Source organism: Tachypleus tridentatus, chromosome 12 (genome assembly GCF_004210375.1).
Source record: "Tachypleus tridentatus isolate NWPU-2018 chromosome 12, ASM421037v1, whole genome shotgun sequence".
NCBI lineage: Eukaryota > Metazoa > Arthropoda > Merostomata > Xiphosura > Limulidae > Tachypleus > Tachypleus tridentatus.
In genome coordinates, this window is record NC_134836.1 from 68,315,858 (window position 1) to 68,328,883 (window position 13,026).

Here is a 13,026-nt window from a genome sequence, read left to right on the forward strand (position 1 = left end):
AATGAAAAATACAATAATTTAATTTCGAGAATAATTATTAAACATATTGAAATAAATATAACAAACCTAATTTTCTTAACCACGACTACACCTATACTAGAAATAGTTAAACTGAATTTTGTTTACTAATAAAGCAATTCTGAAAGGTAACAATTTCGTTATTCACTAATAATAATTAACCGTACAGAAAATATATTAATTTATACCCATCACATGTTTATTGAAGTCAACATATACTAATCATAACACAATGTAACACAAACTTTGTTCCTGGAAAGTGTGTGTTATTTCTTAATCGATAACGTTGTAAAAGTACAGAAAATGGCTGTTATTCCCATTAAACTTTGCTTCTGTAACCTGGATAGTGAAATTGAGAAATTAACCCATTTTGTATCTAAAAACGGTCAAATGTGCTCATTTTCATTCACATGAGGTCTGAATAAAACAATATATGAATCAAGATTTACATGTATTTATACTAAAGTTTTTCAGAAAATGCTTAGAAGTGTGTAATTTTTCGAGATTTGCGACTGTAATGTAAATCACTTTCACGTATCAGCCCCCAAATATAGTCTTCCATCATGTTTTCGTTATATGCTCCCTGGTAGTGGTGTTCAAAGTCCAGTATGTCATGGTGGAAGCGCTCGCCTTGCTCTTCTGAGTATGTTTCCATGTTTTCCTTGAATTTATCAAGATGAGCGTCAAGGATATGGACTTCCAGGGACATCCTGCAGCCCATTTTGCCGTAGTTCTTCATCAGAGCCTCAACAAATTCCACATAATTTTCGGCCTTGTGATCACCCAAGAAACCCCGAACCACTGCGACAAAGATGCTCCAACCTTTCTTTCCCTCCTACTGAGCTTCTTGTAGAATTCTGTGCATTTCATAATCTTCTTTATTTGTAGTTCAACGAAGACACCAGCTTTGACCTTTGCCTCAGACGACTTAGGGAAGAAGTCTCAAAGGTACTTGAAGGCTGCAGACTCCTTATCAAGAGCTGTGACAAATGGTTTCATAATACCCAATTTTATGTGCAATGGTGGGAACAACAACTTCTGGAGGTCCACTAGTGGCTCACACTTGATATTGTGCCTCCCCACAGAGAACTCGGTCCGTTGTGGTCAGTGCTTCCTGTTGTAGTGCTCTGGGGTTCCCTGCTGTCCCAAAGGCAAAGATAACAGGGAAACTTGGTAAAGCCTCCTTGGAGACCCCTCAGGAATGCCATCATTTTGAAGTCTCAGATAACCTTCCAGCCATACTCATCATACTTCAAGGCTTCTAGCAAGGTCTTGACGCTGTTGTATTTCTCTTTGAGGTGCACCGAATGAGCCAGGGAAAGAGACGGATGCTTATTCCCGTTATGGAGCAGCACAGCTTGAAGCTTCTGGATGAGCTATCAATGAAGAGGCGCCACTCGTTCGGGTTGCAGGCAATTTCAATTGCTTCGCACAGACTGGATACATTGTGGCAGAAGCAGAGCCAATCTTGACAAGTGAAGAAGCTTGAAAAATGTCGGTGACGCTTCCTCTGACTTGCGACTTGCACACTTTCATTCTTGAAAATTCTTGTAAGCTCTACAACATTCTAGAAAGTTCTTGAAATTTTTTGTAAGTTCGAGAAAATTCTCTTTCAGCTACTCAGCACTGAATCTACCTGGAATGTTCTGGAAAATGGATAATTTGAAAAATTTCACTACCCAGATCACAAAAGCAAAGTTTTAAGAGAAAAATACGTCTTTTCCATTTACTTTAGACATAAGAAATTGGGAAAGAACACTTTCTGCCCAGTAGCAAGAAAAAGTAAAAATTTTGTTACATAGTATAATTAGGAGTAGATTAAATGAAATTTAGATTATATAACATAATTATAAAATATGTTGGGCAGGATGGGGTGGGTTACGAAATTCCAGCCTGTCATTATTGATGGATCATGCCACAGTTCTAATTATACAGTTTTCGATGATTCATGGTTATTTTTAACAGTAAATAGTATATTACTTGTGCTTAATTATCGACAGTACAGATTGATTAATTGTTTACGATTAAGCACAAAGCTACACAATAGGCTATCTGTGCTCTGCCCACTACAGATATCGAAAACTGGTTTCTAGCGATGTAAGTCCGCAGAAATACCGCTGTGTCACTGAGAGGATCGATAGTACAGATTTTAACAATAACTGTTGTTCTAATTATGTTTAATTTTCAATACTACAGATTTTTAACACTAACTAGTGTACTACTTACAAGTATGTTTAATTTTCAATACTACAGATTTTTAACGCTAACTAGTGTACTACTTACATGTATGTTTAATTTTCAATAGTACAGATGTTTTAAGAATAATTAACAAACCAGTTTTGGAAAGAAAGGGGCAAGAAGAGCATAACAACTAGCTAGACTGATTAAAGACAAGTTCACGATGACGAGAACTGATAACTGTTGTCGAGTTAAAGACGTTTTAACTGTAGGGCTGTCATCAGCTGACTCTTCAACATTGATTGATTGATTTCCAGATTCGAATGGTACAGAACCAACATCGCATGATGATGAAGAACCTAGCTCTGACTGAATATTTAGCATTGCTCCTGAGGGCAGAAAACTTCCGTCTTACCAGATGTCGCTGTAATGATATTCAAGTATACTCTATGTACATATACTTGCTTGTAAATAATATAAATATGAATAAATTTATTTGATATGCAAGTGCAATACCAGAAATAATAGTTGTAACAAAATTTAATAAATATCTATAGTTCATAGGAGCACATAAAAACATTTCCATTCGTATGTAATTATACCACCATGGAAAGTAAGCACCACCATTACATAAAAATTTCAATGTAAAAATCTTGCTGCTACCCATAAAGAAGAAAGGTCTACCTCTCGAAAGTGCTTGTGTTACAGGATTGTTATTATTTTTTTATAATAACTTCTTGAATCTGTTGTTGTCACTTATACACGTCACAGACAGATTTGGTATTAGATGTACACAGATCTTTTCAACCCAGCTATTAAACTTAACTCTCTAGCTTCCCATCACAGCTACAAGTCTTAACTCCCAAACCTTCCACCCCAACTGTAAGACCTAAATTCCAATCTTTCCACTCCATCTATAATGCCTAATCCTCCATCCCAGTTATAACACCTAACTCTCGATGCCTCGAGTTAAATCATATTTTGGGGTTCAGTGATTATAGTGTCAGACTGTGGATGTGATGTTCTGTAATTAGCAGCCAGTTTCCGCCAAAAACATCGTACCCTGCACTTTAAAGTAGTGACTATAAAACCCTATTTTACAGTTAAAGTAGAAGATGAGCTGGCACAGGGTTGTGTTGACTAGATGCCTTCCATCTAGTGTATCGTTTGAAAACTAGAGATGGCTAACAAAGATCTTGCCTTAACTTTGAAACATCACTTAAAACAAAGGATGGCTAACACTGATAATTAATTGCCTTCCCTCTAGGGCATCACTTAAAACAAGGGATGGCTAACACTGATAATTAGTTGTCTTTCCTCTAGGACATAAAACAAGGGATGGCTAGCACTGGTAATTAGTTGCCTTCCCTCTAAGGCATCACTTAAAATAAGGGATGGCTAACATTGAGAGCCCTGGAGTAGCTTTGAGCAGAATTAGAAATATAACATCAAGAGATCTTCTCGATGTTCGAGTTTCTTATGTATTTTTATTTACATACACGTCGAACCTTGTATTTCTACTTTGTTTTTCCCTTTTTGTTTGCCTTCTAAATGAATCAGCAGCGTTTACTGACTTTCAACGTTAAAGTCCAGGACCCAGTTTTGGCCAATGATCCCAATGCAGATAGCTAACAACAATAATATCATTTACGTTACTCTCTCGATTCACTAACAGATAACATTAGAAAATGCATATCAAAATAGTAAATATATCACTGATAACTAGAAAAATTGTAAATCACAAAAAAACCAAATCACAGAAATGTACAAAAAGAATTCCTTCAAACATCATTAATGTTTTTCTAGTAAATAATTTTCAAGTATTGTTACTACTGGCTTTATCCATATGGAAGTATTCCTTTAAACATCACCAATGATTTTCTAGTATTGTTACTACTCACAATATCCATATGGAAGTACGAGGTCTGTTAAAAAAATACGCGGACTGACGTCATAAAACAAAATGTATTTTATTTAGAAGTTACAGGTCTGGGACCCCTTCAAAGTACTCTCCTCCCCAACGCACACACTTATCCCAACGGTGTTTCCACTTGTTGAAACAGTCCTGGTACGCTTCTTTTGTAATGTCCTCCAGCTCCTTCGTCGCATTTGCCTTAATCTCGGAAATCGTCTCGAATCATCTTCCTTTCAAGGGTCTTTTGAGGAACAAGAAAACATCGCAAGAAGCAAGGTCAGGCGAGTATGGGAGGTGGGGAAGAACAATGATCGAGTGTGTGGCCAAAAGCTCACGAGTTCTGAGGGCTGAATTTTGCAGCAACGCGGTGCATCTTCAATTTTTCGGTCAAATTCTCGTAACAAGATCCAACTGATATCCCTCACTCTTCAGCAAGCTCCCTGACAGCCAGACGTCGATTTGCCCGCACCAGGGTGTTGATTTTGTCGACGTGTGGGTCGTCAGTTGACGTGGAAGGACGTCCAGGACGCTCATCATCTTCAATGGACTTTCGACCATCCTTAAAACGTTCATGCCACTTGAAACATGCCGTACGCTTCTTAGCAACATCACCGAAAGTCGTGTTAAGCATAGCAAAAGTTTCAGTCGCAGATTTTCCAAGTTTAACACAAAATTTCACAGTAAGTCGTTGCTCCTTCAGGTCATTCATTCTGAAATCCGCCAAACGAAAAAAATCACACTTCACTTAAAACCGCGTAGCTAATACACAAATGAAGATATCTGGAATCGGGAAATGGCGTCGTAATCAGCTGATCTGTGCAAACCTAGCGACACCAAGCGGATTCCCCTGGAACCAACTGGAGGCGCGCAATTCAAACAGTCCGCGTATTTTTTGAACAGCCCTCGTATTCCTTCAAACATCACTAATGATTTTTTATTACTTTTACCACTGACAATATCAATTTGGAAGTATTCCTTCAAACATCATCAATGATTTTCTAGTATTTTTAATTCTGACTATATGAATATGGAATTATTCCTTCAAACATTAGTAATGATGTTATAGTATTGTTACCACTGACAAGATTAATAAGAAAGTATTCCTTCAGACATCAGTAATGATGCTCTAGTATTGTTACTACTGTCTATATTAATAAAAAAGTTTTCCTTCAAACATCTCTAAAGGTTTCCACTATTGTTACTACTGTCTATATCAATATGGAAGCATTCCTTCAAACATCACTAATGATTTTTGGTATTATTGCTACTGATTATATTAATATGGAATTATTCCTTCAAACATCACTAATGATTTTCCACTATTGTTACTACTGGCTATATGAATATGAAAGTATTCCTTCAAACATTACTAATAATTTTTCACTATTTTTACTACTGACTATATCAATATAGAAGTATTCCTTCAAACATCATTAATTAGTTTTTATTATAGTTTGATTTTTTATTATAGTTTTTAGACTATATCAATATGGAATTATTTCTTCAAACATCACTTATGCTTTTCCACTATTGTTACAACTATATATATCATAAAACTATTTGCACTCGTCAAGGTTCCTCTTCTCCCAAACAAGATTTAAAATATTTGAAAAACTGTGGAAAACGTTCCTTCATTTTTTCAAATATTAACACACTAAACTACCATGCTTTTGAAACCTTCCCAAGTTTCGTCAACTTAAGATTTTGATCTACTTTACTTAACGTGGCCAGAAATCGTCTTAAAACATTCTTACCTGCTCTAAAATAAGCATGTGACGATCTCAAACTTTTTAGTTTTCTAACCAAGCACCTTTTTAAAGAATTTCTATGTTTTCAATCGATTCGGGAATGAACGAAAAAAACGATCTATCGAACGTAAGGCACTAGTAAAACTTCTCAAATATGAGTGAAATTATGCAACTAAGTAACTTAAGTTTTTGGCTGCGATTTAATCTGTAAGAACAGATAATGAGAATCAGGCCTAACCCACATGATCAATGAGAGTAAACAAAAACAACAAAAAAGAGAAGATAACATTCAGTGCTCTGGGGCTGTCAGATTTAGTTAATGTTTTATTTGTCGTGTGTATATTACACCAGTACGTTGATAATCAAATGATTACCAGAAACTACACCCACAGCAGTCACGTGACATTGCTTCTATAGTTACATAGTAGGTGTAGTTCTACATGTGAATGATTAATATTTTATAAGCCATGTAACTAAACAACTATTATATGTTTTACTATATTTTAAAATATTCAAAACAGAACCCTTCAGTGGCTCCGTTGTAACTATACAAATTAAAAATCGTGTTTCAAGACCTCTGGTGTATAGAACACAGATAGTCCATCGTGCAGTTTTGTAAAAGCAATCAAATAAATTGTGATGGGCTTCTCTATCGAAATGTTTTAGATATCATTTTCCCAGCAGATTTGTATGCCGTTGCTGTTTTCTTGGACGGAATTTATTTATAGGCATATCTCCAACAAAATTTTAAAATCTTACCTACATACCCGAGTCCAGTGATGCACAAGACTAGCCTAAAACTATAACTGCATTTAGTATTAATGTATCGTAGGACAGCTGGTATTAACACTTTTACTAATTAAGCAGAGAACAACGTTTCAATCTAATACTGATACTAACCGTCCTGTGATACGTTATTACTTCAAGTGGGTTTCTCGTCATCACAAATTACATTTAGTATTGTACGAGGGCGCTTAGGTACTGGGGGTAATAATCATAATACAAACAAACAATAATACAAAAACGCGTACTCATAATTACTACTATACGTACTAAGGGCAGAATAATTGCCATGACATCGCTATGTTGTTTATTCCAAGTTCAAAATTTGTACACTTTATTTTGTGGAATATTGATATAACTCTCATTCAGAAAAACGTCTTGTGTCAATGAATAGCTGTGAAAATTACTGAATTTGGCTACTTAGGAAATTGTTGGTTTGTTTGTATTTTATAATTTTCTCACAGTGCTACATGTAGCTTTCTTTGAACTAATAGAGGAAGACAGCTTGTCAACAGCATTCACTGTCAACTCCTCTCTGACTCTCCTTATAGCACACCCACAGGATCATAAAGCAGAGCCTTAGATTTAATCCGCACAAACTAGCTTCCAGCCAATTTCCATCAAATATATTAGAAATTTCGCTGAAGGACGCCCAGAAATAGAGAATAAAACAATATAAATAAATACGAGGTCTGTTCAAAAAATACGCGGACTGTTTGAATTGCGCGTCTCCAGTTGGTTCCAGGGGAATCCGCTTGGTATCGCTAGGTTCGCACAGTTCATCTGATTACGACGCCATTTCCCGATTGCAGATATCTTCATTTGTGTATTAGCTACGCGGTTTTAAGTGAAGTGCGAGTTTTTCGTTTGGCGGATTTCAGAATGAATGACCTGAAGGAGCAACGACTTGCTGTGAAATTTTGTGTTAAACTTGGAAAATCTGCGACTGAAACTTTTGCTATGCTTAACACGGCTTACGGTGATGTTGCTATGAAGCGTACGGCATGTTTCAAGTGGCATGAACGTTTTAAGGATGGCCGACAGTCCATTGAAGATGATGAGCGTCCTGGACGTCCTTCCACGTTAACTGACGACCCACACGTCGACAAAATCAATACCTTGGTGCGGGCAAATCGACGTCTAACTGTCAGGGAGCTTGCTGAAGAGTGTGGGATATCAGTTGGATCTTGTTACGAAATTTTGACCGAAAAATTGAAGATGCACCGCGTTGCTGCGAAATTCAGCCCTCAGAACTCGTGAGTTTTTAGCCAAACACTCGATCACTGTTCTTCCCCACCCCCCTACTCACCTGACCTTGCTCCTTGCGATTTTTTATTGTTCCCCAAACTCAAAAGACCCTTGAAAGGAAGAAGATTTGAGACGATTCCCGAGATTAAGGCAAATGCGACGAAGGAGCTGGAGGACATTACAAAAGAAGCGTACCAGGACTGTTTCAACAAGTGGAAACACCGTTGGGATAGGATAAGTGTGTGCGTTGGGGACGAGAGTACTTTGAAGGTGTCTCAGACCTGTAACTTCTAAATACAGTACATTTTGTTTTATGACGTCAGTCCGCGTATTTTTTGAACAGCCCTCGTATATGCTCAAATCTCAAGGTGTCTGCCTAGTTAAGATTGAAGAAACACAGATTTACAAAAATGTTTTATAATTTCTAATTAATTAGATATTTATATAAGGTGTGTATCGTTGAGTTCTGATTTGTATGAATGACAATAAAATACGTAAAAAACATTTTTTGTACTCGAATTATAATTATAGCTAAGTTCACACAGCTGTGTCTGTGTTAATTTGGTAAACAATTGTCTTTGTTTTAATGTTCAAAACAGTGTCTGTGTTAATTTAGTAAATAATTGTCTTTGTTTTAATGTGAAAAACTGTGTCTGTTAATTTAGTAAATAATTGTCTTTGTTTTAATGTAAAAAACTGTATCTGAGTTAATTTAGTAAACAATTGTCTTTGTTTTAATGTGGAAAACTGTGTCTGTTAATTTAGTAAACAATTGTCTTTGTTTTAATGTGGAAAACTGTGTCTGTTTAGTAAATAATTGTCTTTGTTTTAATTTGAAAAACTGTATCTGATTGTTTGTTTGTTTGTTTTTTGAATTTTGCACAAAGCTACTCGAGGGCTATCTCTGCTAGCCGTCCCTAATTTAGCATTGTAAGACTAGAGGGAAGGCACCTAGTCATCACCACCCACCGCCAACTCTTGGGCTACTCTTTCACCAATGAATAGTGGGATTGACCGTCACATTATAATGCCCCCACGGCTGTAAGGGCGAGCAAGTTTTGCACGACGGGGATGCGAACCCGCGACCCTCAGATTTCGAGTCGCACGCCTTAATGCGCTTGGCCATGCTGGGCCCCAACTGTATCTGAGTTAATTTAGTAAACAATTGTCTTTGTTTTAATGTGAAAAACTGTGTTTGTTAATTTAGTAAATAATTGTCTTTGTTTTAATGTGACAAACTTGTACCTGAGTTAATTTAGTAAATAATTGTATTTGTTTTAATGTGAGAAACACTATCTGAGTTAATTTAGTAAAGAATTGTCTTTGTTTTAATGTGAGAAACACTATCTGAGTTAATTTAGTAAACAATTGTCTTTGTTTTAATGTGGAAAACCGTGTTTGTTAATTTAGTAAATAATTGCCTTTGTTTTAATGTTAAAAACTGTGTCTATTAATTTAGTAAATAATTGTCTTTGTTTTAATGTTAAAAAGTGTGTCTGTTAATTTAGTAAATAATTGTCTTTGTTTTAATGTTAAAAAGTGTGTCTGTTAATTTAGTAAATAATTGCCTTTGTTTTAATGTTAAAAACTGTGTCTATTAATTTAGTAAATAATTGTCTTTGTTTTAATGTTAAAAAGTGTGTCTGTTAATTTAGTAAATAAGTGTCTTTGTTTTAGTGTGGAAAACTGTGTCTGTGTTAATTTCAAATAATGATAGTTTTGAAAGATCTTTATTGACAACAAACCTTCACAATACACAGTTTAACCACCAAGTCCAGAAACAATGGATTATAGTAACAAATACATAGCATCATAACTATCAGTAGTTATCTGTTTGATAAAAATTCATAACCTGATCTAATTGGGAAACAACGAATTATGATAAAAGATATACAATCTCATAACCCTCACTCTTATTATTTGTTTGAGAGAACTTATCTAATCTGATTCAAGAACAATGGATTAAAATAAAGGGTACATCATAAACACCACTACTGTCTATTTGATATGAACTTAGAATATATTCTAATATAATTCAGGAACAATAGATTATAATAAAGGGTGCACAACATCATAAACATCACTACTGTCTGTTTGGTAATAATTTGGAACGTAATCTAATTTGATTTGGGAACCATAGATTATAATAAAGGGTACACAGCATAAACACCACTACTGTCTGTTTGGTAATAATTTGGAATGTAATTTAATCTGATTCAGGAACAACAGATTATAATTAAGAGTACCAACATCATAAACATCACTACTGTTTGTTGATAATAATTTAGAATGTAATTCAGGAACAATAGATTATAATAAAGGCTACAAAGCAACATAACTATCATTAATTACTTTAATTAAGCTTCATAACATAACCTAGTCAGTATGATTAGATATTTTGTTTAAAATACTAAAGAATGCAAAATATCTGTATAAAGATATCACCAATTTCAATATAAATATGAGACTTTTTAACTGATGTAAAAACTAGATGGCCAGGTTGTTATTTTTTCTATATCACTTTCTACATTACTAGGTTGTTTACCTGTATCACCCTATTAAGTAATATTCTCTAAGAGGTACAATTAACAAGAACAAATATTTTTCATATAAATCAACTATTAATCACAAAGAAAATTAATATTTTTATCATTAATCATAATTAAAAAGAAAACTATTCTTATGAGTACAAAGCATCCCCATTTAATCACAACAAAATCATTCAATATATCTCCTGTCATCTTGTAAAATAAGTCAGAATATACTTCAATATACTATAGTTTTAAACACCAAGATATATTTGATAAAATAATGATTTAAAGACAAAAATACAGTATGCTTACTGTCAAATTTTAAGATGTATTATTCCTTTTCCAATACAAATGTAAATGTACTACATTGTTCATTTCAAAAATTGACTTAAATCTAAGTATTATACATTGTTGAGTTTAAGAATATTACAGTGTTGAAACGTACTAATACAGTAAGATTATTTCAATACAAAAAAATTAAATCTTAGGAATTGAATAACTGGACTAACTACATCTTATTCAGTGTTTGCTAATATTAACATATATAAATAAAAAATACTAAAGTTGTAACACAAAAATATTTTAATTTTAAAACAAATATAAAATAAAAACACAAATGAATTAGCTGAACAAAAATGGCTTCAAATTTAAAGCCATTTGGAAACTTAAAATAATTTGTTATATGTTTTCTGATGCACGAGAAAACCACAAAATATATTCTGAAACACCAGAAGGTGTTTAATATAAATTACTTCGTTTTCTATTAAATTAATAACAAACTGTTCAATAGATGATAATATGTATATATATATATATGATTACTTAAGTGCAAAAAGACAATTGCAACAAACCATTTTAACATCAATTAGGTTTAACATTATCCTATTTTAGATACCATTGTAATGTTGTTAGCTAATATCTTTGGGTTAGATATTTTCAGAAAATATTGCATTTAGCTGTATATAGGAAAACTGTGTAATTAGCTTGATTCCAATGCTTTATATCATGTAAACTATGAGTAAACTATCTGTTCTCCATGGTGATAATTACAGTTATTTTCAACTATCAACTGGATTATTAAGACATGAAATATCTTATGGATAATATCACTAGAAAGAATGATTATCTATAATGTTGGTTTCATACAATAAGCTCAGATGTCTGTGACACAAACTAAAACCAAGTTGTAGTTTCCTTTGGGAGAAATGTTGATAAAGTACTCAATGCGGCTGACAAAATAATAATAAAACCTTACAAAACTAACTCACAAGATGGTGCTACCATTTAGTCTTTGAAAGAGCTCAGTTTAGTTTCTTGACTATAACCAAATATCACAAATCTTATGGTTTTATTTACATACTTCATTTATAGTAACCCAGTTTCCTTTCTTGGCTAACAAATATTTAAAGATAAGACTCAATTACCACAATGGTAGTTTATTTATAGAATGCTGTTTTTGAGAAAGCTTTTAGTGGCCTAAAGACTTTGAAAAATTATTAAAATCCTGAAAACCTTTAAAACGCCTGGGTGCTAGCCAAATAAACGTCTTTAATTAAAATTAAAACGTCCAAAAGTTAACAAGTTTACTCTCGTTTCTTTAACAGAAGGGTATCACAAACAACAAACCCATGTAACTTATTGTACAGTTTTGCTATATACAGATGTGATTTTTTAAATTATACACCATTTTTGTATATAATTAAAGCTAATCATAAATTGTTTTTCATGTTTGAAACAACTATGGAACGAATCTCAGTGGCGTCGTTATGGTTATAGCAACCTCTCTGAAACTTTCCAGCCCCTTTGCACTGACCATTCCACTTGGCTTGTCTGCTGTGGTGAGACTGGTAAAGATAAAACAGAAATTAATACAAAGATAATGACTAATAATTTATGGCAAACTATTCTGTATTAGTGTCCCACAATAATCTAAAAAAGAGAAAATAGGCTTAATACTTAATAATGGTTAATAATCGTGTAATACATCCAAATTATAATATGTACAATTTTACTCACTAGAGGGAAGCACAAATAATTGTATTAATCATAATTAAAAGTTGATTGGTTGAATTTTGTTTAATGGTTTTTACAGATGACATAAATGTATATATTTTTTCAACTTTCTTCCAACTGCAATATTAAGATCATGTTTAAACAGGAACTCATATGTTAGTTTATTTTAAATTTTCTTCATCATGATGATAATAAAGTACAAAACACAAAGTGGTATTTAGGTTACCGATTATACGTATTGGATCACTAAATAAAGTTCGATATTATATAGTAAACTATTATCTATGGTTAAAAACACATATTGCATATACATATTTAACTACCTATGAACAACTTGGATACAAACAATAATGTCAAAAGAACAAAATCTAGTATTGTAACAAATTTCTGTAGACGAAAGACCAGCACAATTGTAGGGATACATCGTCTACCAGATTTAATATATTCACAAGCCTACAAATCTAGTATTGTAACAAACTTCTGTAGACGAAAGATCAGCACAATTGTAGGGAAACATCGTCTACCAGATTTAATATATTCACAAGCCTTCATTTGGTCTCTAGAATACACTGCACAACAATTTTTTGAAAAG

General features: G+C 33.6%; 2 protein-coding genes across 9 annotated transcripts in view; both read right to left on the reverse strand.

Annotated features, from left to right (window-relative positions):
• Window positions 1-6,789, reverse strand: part of LOC143233486 (MFS-type transporter SLC18B1-like) — a 68,294-nt gene extending 61,505 nt beyond the window's left edge. For 2 of the 7 annotated variants that reach the window (XM_076469765.1, XM_076469761.1), the window contains exons 1-2: window positions 6,619-6,787; window positions 2,353-2,620 (exon numbers count right to left, since the gene is read on the reverse strand). In XM_076469765.1, the coding sequence (XP_076325880.1) occupies window positions 2,353-2,580 (228 nt within the window). In that variant the 5' untranslated portion in view covers window positions 2,581-2,620; window positions 6,619-6,787. Of the gene's footprint in view, window positions 1-2,352; window positions 2,621-5,865; window positions 6,109-6,618 lie in introns of those variants that run through there. The other 5 variants (XM_076469768.1, XM_076469766.1, XM_076469764.1 and 2 more) reach the window with 5 other exon arrangements.
• Window positions 6,790-9,604: 2,815 nt separating this feature from the next.
• Window positions 9,605-13,026, reverse strand: part of LOC143233490 (uncharacterized) — a 31,645-nt gene continuing 28,223 nt past the window's right edge. For both annotated transcript variants that reach the window (XM_076469771.1, XM_076469772.1), the window contains one exon: window positions 9,605-12,265. In XM_076469771.1, coding sequence (XP_076325886.1) covers window positions 12,131-12,265 — 135 coding nt within the window. In that variant the 3' untranslated portion in view covers window positions 9,605-12,130. The remainder of the gene's footprint in view (window positions 12,266-13,026) is intronic.